General features: G+C 37.3%; 1 protein-coding gene across 1 annotated transcript in view; it reads left to right on the plus strand.

Moving 5' to 3' along the window:
• Window positions 1–17,384, plus strand: part of LOC113402332 (1-phosphatidylinositol 4,5-bisphosphate phosphodiesterase epsilon-1-like) — a 174,427-nt gene that overhangs the window by 102,534 nt on the left and 54,509 nt on the right. The window contains exon 4 of the mRNA XM_064219756.1: window positions 1,734–1,892. Within this exon, the coding sequence (XP_064075826.1) occupies window positions 1,734–1,892 (159 nt within the window). The remainder of the gene's footprint in view (window positions 1–1,733; window positions 1,893–17,384) is intronic.

Consider the following 17,384-nt stretch of genomic DNA (forward strand, 5'->3'; position numbering starts at 1 on the left):
ATGGCGTATATAATGTCTTCAATGTTTGCAACAATATTGAAATTTGAAAATGATTTTTTTCGATCAAAGTCTTACCTTCCGAGCGGCGTCGAAACGTGGATAACTGCAGGTCTAGTCTAAAAACTCAAAGTTAAACTTTCTATAGAGGGAACTGTGCTCGGAGTCTTTAAAAGGTAAAATCTGACACGAGGTTATCCGTAAAAGGACCAGAGTTTACAACCATATCCCTGCAGCACCCAGCTGGGAGCTGAATTGGGGAGAACCCAACCCTAGACAGATACATTTATGGTAACAATCACAATCATTGTATAATCATGATAAGTAAATTTAAACTCACTACTTCGCCCGCAGCTCCAAACGTTTAAACAACACAAAAATAAGAAGTGTTGCTGGTAAGTGGTGTTGGTGGTAGGATATGTGAGTAGCGGGTGGTATCTACCCAGACAGGTTTGCAAAAAGTCCTATAGCATCGAGTACAATTAAAAAAAAAACATTATAGTTAGTCATATTTTTGAGGAAAAAGTTACACTTAGATGAATTAAATTCACTGAATAAAGACTTCGCGAAATGTAATTTAGGTAAATTAGAGGTCGAGTTGTGTAATCTTTGGATTCTCATTTTTGTAAGTATTACTGATTAAAGCCGCCACTGATAAATTTCCTTTTCGAATTCGCACGGATTATCAAGCATTAATCAAATTATTTAAGTAAACTTCACAATGAAGCGTTTTTGAATCGTAGATATTAAAATACTACCATCGTTTCGGAAAGCAGCCTCCAGCGAGAAGAAACGGCAAGAAACTCGTATAGTTGCTCCTTTCAAATAAACAGATTTACAATGTTGTTTTTTACAATAATTACTGTCCTGTGATGGAATCCGAACCGAAATCCAGGCGTTTTTTTTTTCTAAAAAGTATTATTTTAATGAATAATAAGATTAATAAACTTTTTTTAATTTCGTAAACGGTAAATTGATTATATTTCCCGGTATCTTATTATATATGCGTATACCATTGCCTTAAAACGTTCTCTGTGCCGTATGCGAACGGAAAGTAGGGGTTACGGATTTATTTTTACTATCTTCTTTGGTCTGGTAGCTTTTTGTATTATATAGGCAGGCAGACTGGCAAATGTCCACCTGACGGTAAGAGGCACTGTATGAGATATTAACCATTCCTTACGTCACCAATGCGCCACAAACCTTGGGAACTATGATGTTATGTTGTGTATGATCTACAACCCAGAACACAACCATTCTAAGTATTGTAGTTTGATGGTAGAATTGCTTATGAGTAGGTTGTTCTTCCCAGACGGACTTACAAAGCAGAAGCCCAAAAGTTTTGGATTGTGAGGGTCTGAGCTCAAATTCTGGATCTGCCTTTTATTAAGTTTTACACTAGAATAATTTGGTAATGTTTAATGTATTGTACAAAAAGGGTGACTACTGAGTTTCTAGCCACTTACGATCAGGTGGCCCATCCGTCGACTAGACCATAAAAAAAATATAATGGCGCGTCTTGGTGGAAAACGGAGATACCAGGCTCTTATATACCGTCTGACTCTCTTTCCGCCGCTGCTTTTTACGTCATTATGTATGCGTGACGCGTATATAATATACTAAGTTACTATATATTATTAAAATAATAACTGAAATACATTATAACAAAACCCCAAGGTTTTTTTAAATTTCATATTTACTTAAATTAAAAACTAACCAAGATGATCGTTTTCCAGGTTCCGCCGATCGATTACCTGCGCCAAGTGACCCTGGACCTGGGCGGCGAGGGTGTGCTGGGTACAGTCAGCGAGCGACACATGATAAGGCGGGTGCCGCCCACACACACGCCACAGGCTAAGAGCAGCGTCAGGACTCTGATAAGGCGATTCAACGAGGTACGTAGACCAATATTTTTTAATTATTATTTCAATTTAATAAATTTTACTCATATTTAAATATATTAAAAGGCCCTTTGCGTCTGCTTGTTGCGTATAAATGTATGTCGTGTCGAGAAATTCTTTAAACTGAATCCGTACATATTTGTAAAGATCGTTTGCTTAAATATTTACGATGTTTAAACTAATTTTGCAGCGAATCTAAACAACGATTATAACGTACTCATATAAATTGCCAACATATAATTATGTTATAATACTATATTAACACATTTTACACAGCCGTGACGGCCCAGTCGTTAGAATATGTGAATCTTATCCAAGGATTCCGAGTTAAAACCGAGCGAGCAAAAACATGCGCGCGTTCTAACCACTGGGCCATCTCGGTTCAAACAGCAGTACCTTGTATTGTTGTTTTCCGGTTTAAAGGTTGAGTGAGCCAGTGTAATTATGCACAAGAGATATAGCATCTTAGTTCCCAAGGTTGATGGCGCATTGGTGTAATGTAGAGAATGATTATTATTTCTTACAGCGTCAATGTATCTGGGCGGTGATCACCACTCACCAGATGGCTCATTTTCCCCTCCGCCTGCCTATAAAATAAAAACTGTTTTAAAAGTCGGTTTTGAATATTTCCGTTGCAAAATAGCGCAGCAGATAAAAATGCATGGACTTTGGGAAGTCGGGGAGTTCGTGTTAGAAGTTAGTCTACGTCCCGCGTTTACAAAGTGTTTGTCTAAGTTCCATTCACTGCGATGCAGCCGCACGCGTTACTTCTTTGTGAAAATATCCCGCGGGGCTCCAGAACTTTTGAATTTTTATTGCCCTAGTTTCAATAGTATTCTTTCTATGAACTCGTAACTGATCCCCACAATGATGTCTATCATAGTTATGATATAGATAATATCTGATTATTGGTAAGTATTTGTGCAAGACGTCCACGGTTGCATGCGAAAGCGATCACGACGCCCAACGAAGAGACTGAGAGGGTACCGGTTTTTAGTCTTTGGATATTCCGGTGTCAGAGCCTCACATGAACGAGAAAAAAAGGCATTTTTACTCAGCGTAGGTGCTACTCTACAGTACATATTCTACCGTTAAACAGCAATACATAGGGTACCAAGAGAGAGAGAGGGACTGTATTAAGATGAGTGAAAAGGGGGGGACCTTAAATCCGGGCTCTTATTTTCGAAAACACTTTCTTGGGACCGCTCCATTGGTCTTCACACACTTGAAAAAACCAAGGGATGGATGATATTATTTGTAGGATAGGAGAAGGATAATAGTTCGTTACATACATATAAAACATACATAATCAGCCTGTAAATTTCCCACTGCTGGGCTAAGGCCTCCTCTCCCTTTTAAGAAGAATATTAGGAGCATATTCCACCACGCTGCTCCAATGCGGGTTGGTGGAATACACATGTGGCAGAATTTCGTTGAAATTAGACACATGTAGGTTTCCTCACGATGTTTTCCTTCACCGCCGAGCACGAGATGAATTATAAACACAAATTAAGAACATGAAAACTCAGTGGTGCCTGCCTGGGTTTGAACCCGAAATCATGGGTTAAGATGCACGCGTTCTAACCACTGGGCCATCTCGGCTTACACTAGCTAACTTTTAACACAATGCCGCGGCTCATACGAGAAGGGAAGTAAGTCGTACGTCAAAATCATACCTTGGACGTTGTCAACGTCCAAGGTATGCATGATTCCTAAATACGCTACATATAGTATTGGTGTGTTTTGATTTGAAAGATGAATCAGTTATTGTAATGTAAGCTCAATGATCCCTTGTCTCCCTCTCCCTCCCATTTTAATAAGGTGGCGCGTTAGCGATGTTTGTGTTGGTTATCTTACAACGTCTTTAGATAATGGTGATCCCTCACCATGAAGTGGTCTGTTTTGCCAGAGTGAGCAGCTATTTACAAAAAAAAAAAATTGCGAGTTGGTCACTCAAATTGAAATTTCAGTTCTTGAGGTTAGGAAGTTCAAAAACATATCAACTTAAAAGTTTTCTCAGCAGAAAATACCATAAATAAACACTCATCAAAATATATACTTTCCAGCAATCCAACAATTTTGATTGATGATAAGTGGTCACAACTACCAATAGACGTTTACATCGTAAGAAATATTAATCATTCCTTACATCGCCAATGCGCCACCGATCTTGGGAACTAGCTGTTATGTCCCTTGTGCCTGTAGTTACATTGACTCTTTCGCCCTTCAAGCCGGACCACAATAATTTTAAGTATTACTGTTTGACTTGCCATCGAGAACCTCCTTATGATATCGATATATTTTAAATTAGAAATAAACCCTAAGCCGGAATTTAATGGTACGAACGGGACTGGTCATCTATAATATCACGTAGGGAGGACTCGAAGGAATTGATCGTTCGGTCGAGATCACAGAATCAATTAATCTTGAAGGAACGTAATAATTAATTTTTGGCAGACGAAATTACTTTTTTGGGTACTTTTCTTCTATACTTCTATAGTTACTTTAAATGTGTTTGTTTATTGTAGGTTGTCGTTATTTGCTCAACATGTACAGCCTGTAAATTTCCCACTGCTGGGCTAAGGCCTCCTCTCCCTTTTGAGAAGAAGATTAGGAGTATATTCCACCACGCTGCTCCAATGCGCGTTGGTGGATTCACATGTGGCAGAATTTTGTTGAAATTAGACACATGGAGTTTTTCTCATGATGTTTTCCTTCACCGCCGAGCACGAGATGCACGAATGCGGTGCTTGCCTGGGTTTGAGCCTGCAATCGTCAGTTAAGATATACGCGTTCTAACCACTAGGCTATCGCGGCTTTGTTCGCGTTTCAGGAGTTGGTCGTCAGGTGTTTGATAAAAAAACCCATGTCTTTCCGAGGGATTCGAGCTTATTTCATAGCAATTTGTATCGAAACTGCTGACGCGGCTTAGACGTAAACCAAGGAATTTATTTTGCATATTTTAACTCCACGGAACGAGTCACGTTGTATCAATTTTATCCGTACGTAAATAACTAAGTTACAAAACTAACACCCAAGATTGCTCACTGGTTAGAACTCAAGAATCTCAGCTAAAGACTTTAAATTCATCTCGATCTCTGTATCGTGAAATTTCGATATTTTTTTGTACAAAAATTCGTCCGACGACGTTATTGAGCGACATCTGGGATCAGATCATCAGATCAGCCTCGTTTCGGATTTCGAAATTATTTTCTCAATATACGAAAACGAATGCTGTGTCCCTTTTAGAGGTCAATACTTTGATTCGGTTCGAACAAATACAAGAATCAAAGAGATCATTATAAAATAGACTACTACGTCCGTCTGTATCACACGATTCACTCAAAAACATAGAACGGATTGTCTGACGCTTTCACCCAAATGGCGTGATTCATGATGTGTGTTTGAATGAATAATTCATTAACGTTTTTCATACGCTGTAGAAGATACCAGAAAGGATGATGCAGATTGCAATTTCTGGTAAGCGCGAGGCAAATCGATACTTACAAGAAATCAAATTTAAACGTTTTATGTCCGTCCGTATAAAGTTAAAACGGATATAGTACGACACAACTTAGACGCAGCATCGGCAAAATTCGTTCGATCACATCCGAATTAAGTGCGTCTTCAAAATCGTCAATCTTTATCTATTTGTTATGCGAAAATGATCTTTATGCAAACGTAATAGTTTGTAATGTCATATAACCAAATACATTCGCCAAATTGACGATTAATTGTTTTTTTTTAATTTCCATGCTACATTTAAATTGTGTCGTACTATACCCAGTTATATATTAAAAAAAACCGGCCGAATGCGAGTCGGACTCGCGCACCATTTTCTATGAAACGGCACAAAAATCATGTTTTTTGAAAATTGGTGTTTTAGCGGCAAGAGAAATACATTTCAACTCAGCGGCGGCCTTAGGGGGTGGCGAACGGGGCAATCGCCCGGGGCCCCGCTCTTGCAGGGGCCTCGCGCAAAAATCCAAGCAAAATTGAAATAGATTTTTTATTTAAAACTTTTGTTTTTGATCTCTAATTATTTATTAAGGTTATAAAATAATAGCAAATTAAAATAAATTTAGTTAACTAATGGATTCATTCAGAACATAGTATATCGCGCCTCGAAACACTTGAAGATCGGTTTTTTAATCGCATAGTACTCGGCCCATGCTTTAATTAAAGATTTTAGTCTAAGGAAGACGCCAAAAACATCAATTTAAAAAATTATAATTTCTTTTTTTGTTAATTTTGTAACTTTACCATCACTCGTCAAACATAACAAACACCTAAACCAAGAAACCAGACCTACTTTCGAATCACATACATACATTTCACCGAGGACAGAGGGCCGCCCGGAGCCTCGCAATGGGTAAGGCCGCGGCTGTTTCAACTGTCTACCTATCATGGTTCATGAGATACAGCCTGGTGACAAGCGCACAGACAGACGGACAGCGGAGTCTTAGTAATAGAGTCCCGTTTTATCTTTCGGGTACGGAATCCTAAACGGCAATTAAATCAGTATGAGACTTGACACTCAGTCCCCGAGTTGGACGTTAGATGCCACGTCGACACGCAATTAAGATAATTACGTAAAAAGATCCACAGTTTTAATTCATTTAAATATTCTCTGAGTTAATCCAATTATGTTTATGTTTAAACGTACAGGATAAATTACAAAATCCACGGTAGCTCAGTGGATCGAATACTCGGATTTATGCAACCCCCCTCGGAGTACCAGCCAATCATCCCATATTCGTCAATCAGTACTTAGTATTTTTGTGTTCAAGTTTGATGTGAGTGAGCCAGGTCAACTGGAACTTTACTTCATGGTACCCAAGGTTGGTGGCGCGTTTTGATGTAAGGGATTTACAGTGGCTTTGTCTATGCGTGGTGTCATCACCACGTAGTAGTCATCTACTTATCACTGTTATGACAGGTATGATTGCCAGTCATCCTACCTATTTTAAATGCACAATCAATAAGGTGGCATTGCACTGGGTTCCTTTGCTTACTGGTATCAAGCCAAAAAAACGTAATTGATTTTTTACCCAAGTAAGCAACAATCACTTTTGAATAGTCGACATAAAAGTTTCAAATCCCAAATCTGGTTGTATTCTGTCAAACAGAACTAGTCAGACACTCCAACTTTACTAAAACTTGGGCTTAACAATGAAGTATACTATTAATTGAAATAATTGCGATAAAATTTACCTGCTATCAATCAAACGAGCGATAAAAAACACGCTTTTTGACAAATAAATTCACAAAATATATGATCGTAAATAGAGCACTGTGAGAAACACCGAAGCGTGCTGGGCTGGTCTTCTGTTTGGGACATATTTGTTAATTCTTGTTCCGAAATTCTATTGAACGAATACTCTTTCAAAACATTCATCAATCCATTCTGACATACAATAACGTAGCGATAAATTTAAATCAATGTAATCAATCAACACGACTGTCTGTACGTGAGCGCGACCCGGACGGATTCGGCGTACGAATACAGTCGGTAAACATATCATCAACATCATACGCTCTCCTTCAAACATTATGAAGACTACCTCGTTAGTAAAATGGCTAGCTAACTGAAGATCACCTTTTTAACCAACACTTGGAGGGCTTCTCACCATTTATGGTCTCCCAATACATGAAACACTCGCCCCATAATCAAACTCGTCGTCTACTTTCGGTGTGACCTCCTTAGTCTGTGTTCTCCTGGTACATGGGATAATCACCCTGTAACCAATTTAAGAGTCAGCCACGATCGATGACACCTTAGTTTATGCTCTCCTGGTACATAGAACAACAACCCTATAACCAATTTAAGAGTCAGCCACGATCGATGACACCTTAGTTTATGCTCTCCTGGTACATAGAACAACAACCCTATAACCAATTTAAGAGTCAGCCATAATCGATGGGACCTTAGTTTATGTTCTCCTGGTACATAGAACAATCACTCTATAACCAATTTAAGAGTCAGCCATGATCGATGGGACCTCAGTTTATGCTCACCTGGTACATAGAACAACAACCCTATAACCAATTTAAGAGTCAGCCATGATCGATGGGACCTTAGTTTTTGTTCTCCTGGTACATAGAATAATCACCCTATAAATAATATGAGAACTCAACAGCGATCGATGAGACCTGAGACCTTTTGCTCTCCTAGTACATGGGTGACAACAAATTAATTACGACCGTTAAATGCTATTTAATCGGATAAATCAAATGTTAAAATGCCTTTTCTTCTTAAATTGCTATTTTTTTAAACTCCGCTCTGACGTCAGGGTAGTTGTCTCCGTCCCAGAATCATTAATAACTTGAGCTTAGAAGATTTTATTAAACTGTACGAAAGACAAATGACACGCCTCTTGTGTACAAGGCTATATACAACAGAAATAATATATATTTAGGAACCAGAGGTGAAATTTGAATCTTATAAAGACTACAGACGTATATATGTATATACTTTTAATAGAAATTTAAACAAAATGATTTACAATAAATTAAAAGTTAAAAAAAAAACTTTTTAAAATGGGAAATTACAATATAATTTAACAGTAACAGTTTAAGTGTAAATTTTTTTTTTTTATTTTTAGCACGTTTAAATAAAAGCTTGTTTTTTAAAGGTTTTTTACTTTTATTTATTGTTTACTTTTTAGTAATTAAGATCGCATTCGTATTGTCAGTAAGTCCTCTCATTTGATACCCATATTATAGGCAAGCACTAAAAGTCAAAAATCTTTATTCAATATAGAAGTGTTTACACTTGCTTATTGATAGTCAAAAATCTACCACCGGTTCGGACCTGAGAAGAAACCTGTGAAAGAAACTCAGCGGGATATTTTTTTTTCCATTTTGCATGTACAATAATAATTATATTTTAGTTATTTGAAACAGCCTGGAGGCGATCATTTCATTCCCAAGGTGTGCTGTCAACTAAAAATTCATTAGTGTTGTAATATCCTTTAGCACACAAACGCTCTTTAACGATTCTTTTGAATTTTATAATTGATCATATAATTAAACTTAAATAAATACTTACTAAACCGCCATATTGGATTACAGTGACGTCACTTTATTTTTCGACTTATTCTTAGTAAGTCCGTTTTGTGTGTTTTATCCGCCGTCTTGTGAGTTCCGCCATGCAAGATTTAGAATAACGTCACAAGGTTAACCGTGCCATCCAAACTAAACGTGTTTACAAAATTTCAGCTCAATCGGTTCAAAGATATCTGCTTCTAAATAGTTTTTAAAGCTCTAGAAGACCGCCATATTGAATTAAGAGTGACGTCACATAATTTTTCGAGTTATTCTGAGCGAGCCCTTTTATTTGATACCCATATTGTAGGAGTGCACTAAAAATAATTGATCCGCCATCTTGAGTATCTTTTTCACCATTAAATACAATAATATATGGTACATTGTACATTGGTATACTAAAACTATATAACGTAGTTGGGATTCCTTCGAGATTAGCCGCCGGAGCCGAACTCAGTCAGAACGTCATCATCACGCTGGGTACCAGCTCCTTAATTTGTGTTTATCTTTAATCTCAAGCTTAATAAAGGATTTTTTTCCTTAAGACTACCTTCACATGACACTTTTATAAATAATAACAATACTCATTTATGAATATATAATTAAAATTCAGATGCGGTGTTGCCTTAAGCTCACGCTTGTTTATACACCCATTCAGTGTACGGTTCCACTTAAGCTACACTACACTAAGCAGACGGTACCCGTGTCCGCATTATTTATTCAAACACAATTTATTGTTTCGTATAACATTTATTCAGTTATTAAACTTTTCGTTTCTAAATTACTAGAAGACAAAGTATTGAGTATAATGCCTGAACTCTCATTGTATTAAAGCGCTTTGAATTGTATTTTAGTCCGTCTCGTTGGTGAAATGACTTGTTTAAAATCTATTTATTATATTAATTACAGGTAGATTCCTTATGGGGTTAAGACATCCGCCATAAAATACTTTTAGCTTTACCAATTAATAAAATTAGCCACATAACAACATACAACAACATAAACAGCCTGTAAATTTCCCACTGCTGGGCTAAGGCCTCCTCTCCCTTTGAGGAGAAGGTTTAGAGCATATTCCACCGTGCTGCTCCAATACGGGTTGGAATACACATGTGACACAATTTCGTTGAAATTAGACACATGCAGGTTTCCTCACGATGTTTTCCTTCACCGCCGAGCACGAGATGAATTATAAAAACAAATTAAGCACATGAAAATTCAGTGGTGCCTGCCTGGGTTTGAACCCGAAATCACCGGTTAATATGCACGCGTTCTAACCACTGGGCCATCTCGGCTCAAATTAGTCACATATTAAAGAAATTTAATTAATAAGGCATGTTATTCAATACAGGATAATGTAGACGACAGTAAAAATAATTTTTTTAGGACTTACGGAAAAGAAAACAAAATTCAAAAACGGTTTTGTCTAAGACCTAATTGAGTACACAGGCCGACATTTTTTTTGAGGTCGGTGCCAGCACTGCCAGCCAGCAGCAGACGCGTGTTAATATTAAGTATTAATATTTGTTATTTATTAAGTACATTTCTTTATTTGTTTATTCTCCGCTGGCTGGCAACGAACTCAAAAAAAATGTCGGCGTGTGTACTGAATTAGGTACATTTGTAAAAAAATCTCAGTGAGCGTCTACGTCGCCTAGGAGATTATGCTAAACATCAAGTCAATCGGACTTAGCTTCGGAGATCTCGGTTTGGTAATTCGCTTCTATATAATATGGATAGCACTTTGAGAAGTCTTTGCGACAAGTACGGGATCCATCCGCCTTGGAATTTGAGCCTTCTCGGATTCCCAATGAACCTATCTATCCGAGACACAGATGTCCATTGAAATTGCAACTCGACTCAAAACGGCGGTAAGTTTAAGAGCGTCATTCCTATGATCTTCAATGGCCGACATTTTCGCCGACGGTTACGGTGAATTTGTGAATTACAAATCAATTTTATCCAAACAATTCGGTTACGCGGCGCGAGTGAAGCCATTGTCGTTCGTGACTTTTTGCGAATGTTTTGAAGTTAAATAACTAAGAATTAAACCCAATATGGTCGTTTTAACTGTAATCAGCTGAGGCAGCTAATTTATGTTTGAATTTCAAACATACTTTTACTAGTAATCTCTATTACACAGAATTTTTTTTTATTATTTTTTTTTTTATGGCATTGGTTGGCGGACGAGCTTATGGATCACCTGATGGTAAGTGGTCACCACCGCCCATAGACAAAGGCGCTGTAAGAAATATTAACCATTCCTTACATCACCTATGCGCCACCAACCTTGGGAACTAAGATGCTATATCCCTTGTGCCTGTGATTACTCTGGCTCACTCACCCTTCTAACCGGAACACAACAATACAGTGTACTCTTATTTGGCGGTAGAATATCTGACGAGTGGGTGGTACCTACCCAGACGGGCTTGCACAAAGCCAAGTAATCAATCAAGTAATCTTTGTTAGCTCTGAACTCTGTTATTTATGAACCGATTTGGATTTCGTTTTTGGGTATGCGTCCCGTTTCGCAGCATATAAATTTACAAAATACTAAAGGTGAAAGAATTTGAGATCGAATTTTATTTTCCATAGTTCGTTTTTATGGACAGACAAATGATCCACTCGTTGGTAAGTGGTCACCACGGCCCATAGACAATGGCGCTGTAAGATATATTAACCATTTCTTATATCACCAACGATAAAAAAGCTAATAATTGCTGACTTCCTGGCAGGATATATTACGTACATATATAATTGTATTTAACTAACATATCTTTGTATTTTAAATGTTGAAAAAGAGTAACTACTGAGCTTCTCTCGGTAGAATCCACATTCCGAACCGGTCGTAGCTTCACTTAATATAGTTCGTAAAATGACGATTCAAAAGTGCTTATAAAAGCCTACTTAAATAAAGTATATTTAGATTTTTTGACCACCAAGCTGTGGAACTAAGTTGTTATATATAAGCTTATAGTTACACTGGCTCACTCACCATTCTTACGGCACCACAACAATACTAAGCCATGTTCTTTAGCGAATGAATACATTATAATCAGTGGTTGATACACAGACGGGCACAAAAGCGTACCACCGAGTAAAATATAAGTATTATTTGAAGTCGATTTTTTTTTAAATATTTTACTGTTTAACGCTTTTTTGTCCGTAGTTTTTTAATTTTTAAACACGCACAGGTCTGTACTGCATTCATATATAATCTGTCTGTTACCTCTTCGCGCTTAAATCGCTGAACCTATTTAGATGAAATTTGTTTTAAAGATAGTTTGAGTCCCTCGATGTAAAATGGAGTTTTGTGTGCTATAGATATTTTTTTTATAAATTTCGGGTAAAGCCGCAGTTAAAGCTATTATATATAGTCATATGTACTGTCGTAGCGGTCAATGTCGTATATTTATTTTGGTTTAGTTCGCCTCATTATCTGGAATGTTTCCTACGACAAAATTATTCTTCCAAAAAAGGTCCTTTTAATCATATTTATAGAAAATTTTCAATACACTCTTTTCCTTCAACGTCGTTGGATAAAATAAATCAGTGTCGACTAATTTGTATATTGAGAGTATCTCCCCACCTCCAAACCACCAAATCCCCTAATTCCTAACATATTGTTTCAACAATTCGTCCCTGTGTTTAACGAGCGCGTGACATCGCTTGGCACGTGACATCATTAGGGGGTATCAGGTAGTGATGTAGCTGGTTATCGATAATTTATTTGTACATTATTTTTATTGGATTTTTTTTTATAAGTAATACATATATATACCTAAATATGATAGATTAATTATATATATTCATATGTATATTTAAATTCGTCGAAATCATGGATGACCTTCCGATAAACGGAACTTTTATACACTTTGGCACAGACATTTTAATGGAGCGTGTATATTTTACGAGCAATCAAATTTTGCAACTACGGGCACAAGGTACATAACATCTGAGTTCCCAAGATTGGTGGCGCATTTGTAATGTTAAGAATGGCGATTATATCTGACAGCACCGATGTCTATGGGTGGTGGTGACCACTTACCATCAGGAAGCATGTAATTCCGTCCACCTCCATATATCTTTTAATAAAAAATTAGCACTGTTCAACTTTCCACTGTAAACACTTCTTACCGACACATCACATCGACATGTAGACATCACTAGTAACCCCACCCCGGCGGGGGTCCCTTTACTTTATAATTATGCCACTCAATTGCCTGATTATTCTCGTCTGTCAATTAATTGCGTGTTTTATTACAATCGATTTTCTTTACGATGCTTTAGAAGATAATAACATTTTGTTTTACTTAGAAAATGACGCTAAGGATTGTATTGTAAATAGATATTTTATTACTGTACTACTTTACTTGGTGGTAGGGCTTTGTGTTAAGCCGTCTAGGTACCACCCACTCATCAGATATTCAGCCGCCAGCAGCAATAGTTGATATTTTTGTGTTCGGGACAGAAGGGTGAGTGAGCCAGTGTAACTACAGGCACAAGGGACATAACATCTTAGTTCCCAAGGTTGGTGGCGCATTGATTATGTAAGGAATGGTTGATGTTTCTTACAGCGCCATTATCTATGAGAGATGTGGACCACTTAACACCAGTTGGTCCATTTCCTGGTCCGCCCCGTACCCGTTAGTTACCCGTAGTGTGTACACCGGTTTTCATGGGTACGCCACTCCGAGGTCCCGGGTTCAATTCCCGGTCTAGTCGATGTAGCAAAAGTTAATTAGGTTCCTATGTCGTCTTGGGTCTGGGTGTTTGTGGTGCCGTCGTTACGTCTGATTTTCCATAACACAAGTGCTTTAGCTACTTACATTGGGATCAGAGTGATGTGTGTGATGTTGTCCAATATTTATTTATTTATTATTATTACTTTGTACAAGCACGTAAAGTAATACTTGACATTACTGTACTCAGTTTGAAGCATGAGATTTTCTAACTACAGGAAAATCTCAGTTCCCAAGGTTAGAGGCCCTTTGGCGATGTACTAATGTTTAATATATTAGTGTCTGTATATGGGTGGTGGCTACCAGTTACCATCATGCCATTCGTTATCCATTAACTTAGCTTATTTGTTCGTAAGCCGTCCAAATGGCGTGACCGCGCGCCACCAACCTTGGGAACTAATATGTTATCCCCCTTGTGCTTGTAGTTATACTGGCTCACTCAACCTTCAAATCGGAACACAACCACACTGAGTACTGTTGTTTGACGGTAGAATATCTGATGAGTGGGTGGTACCTACCCATATGGGCTAGCACAAAGCCTTACCAACCAAGTGATCTAAAGTTATAAAGAAGAGATGGAATATGTCATGTATAAACAGTTTATTGTACAAATTTATATTAAGATGATGACGACGTGCGTAGAGAACACGTGCACCGCAGTGAAGGCTTTACGTGCATTCGGGAGGGTTAACATTGCCAACTAACTTCATTTATAGATCATTTCTAGACAAAGCCCAATAACATTTTACTATGTCGTGTCTTTGAACCCAGAAACTCGAGATCTGCAGCTTCATGAACCGGTCACTTGATCAACGAGGCTTTAAAGTTATACAAAGCCTTAAAGGCATTCTATCAAGATAAGTATGATATTTAAATATTTCAATCATCTTATATGGAGAATTGGCTTTATTTGATTAAACCCCATCCCCACCCATTACTAGTAGATTACATTTTCTGTAAGGGTTGATGGAAGTACTTTAGGTAACCTTTCAAATAGGGTAACGCTGTTTTACCGTTTTACTAGGACATATGTTAATTCCAAACAAAATAATTTGCTTAAATTATTTTTAAAAAAGCTTTTGGTGATGAAATTATTTTTATTTAAAAATATGGCTGCAAAAAATATTGATAATTATTGTTTCGAAAAATCAATAGATCTCGCCAATGTTTATATGAAATTGCCCCTGATTTATTTCGCTGAACAACGCTTTTACGCATCGACCCACCGCTTTGCGAGACGAGACTATTTGGGAATCATGGCTGAATACCAATAGACAATTAAAAAAAAAAATCTTAAAGTGTACCAACGATTTAACGGCTTAACAGTTGGCGTTCTATGTGGTTGGCTTTCATCCAGCAGTGGACGGCAAAAACAAAATATTTTATTGTATCTTGTGACAGCTTACTATCAAATAAACGCCAGCAACACCTACTACGAATTGTGGAACACAAAGTGCTAGAAAGACATATGAGCCCCCCTTCGTTTTCCCCAAACTACTGAACCGATTTTGATGATATTTGGTATGAAGCTTGAACTCCAAACTATAGGTTTTTTATGCCTAATACTTAACGACCAAACCCTAAAACGCGTGCGAAGCCGCAGACTACAACTAGTACTTTTTAGCATTGTCTACATATGTTCTAAAATCTTATAAATATTTAATAACGAAATAGTGGCCACTCTACACATTCGTAGCTCTTTGTAATCGGATCATGAGGGATACTCAAAGAGGAGATTACATCGTTTACATTGTATCGGGACGAGAAGCACGAATTACACTTTTCCAATATAAGTCGTCCTGACCTGTATAAGGTCTACATACATACTTACCCCTTTATAGGCTCCGATATTTGCTGCTAGCAGCCTTGACACCAAATGATATTAATAAAAAAAATGGCCGAAACGCGGCGCCAAGCCGATTTGTAATATGGAAATTATTTTTGAAAATAAATGCATTTAAATAAGTATGACGGCGCATGGCTAGCGCCATCTTTTAAATTACGGGGAAACAAGATTTGACAGCTGGTCGGTCTGGTGAAAAAAAAAGCGTGGAGTTAATGCTTGTCGACTTCCAGGCAGGAGACATAACATACATATATAATTGAATTTAACTAACATGACTATTTTTAGATGTTGAAAAAGAGTAACTACTGAGTTTCTTGCCGGTTCTTCTCGGTAGAATCTACATTTTGAACCGGTGGTAGTTTTACTTTAAATAGTTTGTTAAATGACGATTCAAAAGTGCTTGTAAAAGTAATTGAATAAAGTATTTTGATTTTGATTTTGACTTTGATTTTGAAGCGTCGTATCGATGGTTGGCGGGAATGTTGAACGCCGCCATTATTGTGGGGTAGTCAACGGCAAGCGCTACCACGTCTGCGACGAATCTAAGCATCCTCATAAGTTATACATCCTGGAATTGTAATTCCTCAAGAAAAGAATAAACAAATGGTTTATCCTGATAGAGGTGATCTGCCTTTAAATATTTTAGTAACATCAATGAAAATATATAGTTTCGTTCATAAAATGTAACGCCGAGTATTTGACTCCGCCAGGTCAATTAATCCAATTGTATCAAATTTAAAAAAAAAAGTTAAAAAATATTGATAAATAAGGCAAGTCACTCAACCCAAGATCATTTTTAATAAAAAAAAGCGTGAAGCGTTACTTGTTGACCTTATTTTATGAAATAGTTATAGTCACGTTGGTCAAAACATCGCCAATGTTTTGGTAAAGATTTCAGCCAAAAGTTTGCGATGGCATCACACGTTCGAAGGTTGTTCAATATGTTTACGTTCAAACCAACGTGCGGACTTGACAATAATTTATCGCTAAGTGTATACGTGCACTTGAATGCATGACTCGAAATCAGGTGCTTGCGGTCGCTCTGAGAACTCGCTGCTAGCTAAATACGTGTATAACGCATGTGTGCTACAACCAAGCCACAACCCTTTGATCTGCGTCCCGAAACCGACACCACACGGATCGAGCGCCAAGGTGTTGACCAACACGTTAATTCATACTAAGCTCACCACAAACCCCTACTTAATACCATGGCACCTAGGTATTAGCCACAGCATTGGTTTGCTAGCCAGTTTATTTGAAATTTTGCAAAAGATTAACTACTGCGTTTTTTGTCGGATCTTTAGGTTAGAATCTACATTAAAACCGGTGATAGATTTATCTAGTTTAACTAGATTTAAAAATAAATGCATTTTTGTTAGTTAATATAACTAATTGCAAGTTACCAAAACCGAACCGAACCTTTACACAAAGAGCATTTAATAAAGCTACAAAATTACCATTCAAAAGTAAACAAAATATTTGATCAGACGTTTTTAACATTGAATTTGGCCTGATTACCAAATTTATTTGAGATCTTACATAGATTGTATATGTATATATATTTGTAGTGCCGCTATATTTTTTATAACTGGTTTCTGCCCAAAATTTCCCTGGAAGAGATCGCTGCTTTAGCAATAAAACCGCCTGTTGCACGTAATACAACTTTGTACATTCATGTTCATATTAATTGGATTGCATTCAATTATAATAAATAAATATATTCTACGTCAATAAACAAATAATCCTATTCTTAATATGAGAAAAATGTATCCTCGTATAATATTCGTAACCTCGATGTGATCTCTAAGATTAAATGGATGTCGTAAACAATTGAGCTGTCAAAGGTAATTTCCC

Source organism: Vanessa tameamea, chromosome 29, assembly GCF_037043105.1.
Source record: "Vanessa tameamea isolate UH-Manoa-2023 chromosome 29, ilVanTame1 primary haplotype, whole genome shotgun sequence".
NCBI classification, from domain to species: Eukaryota; Metazoa; Arthropoda; class Insecta; order Lepidoptera; family Nymphalidae; genus Vanessa; species Vanessa tameamea.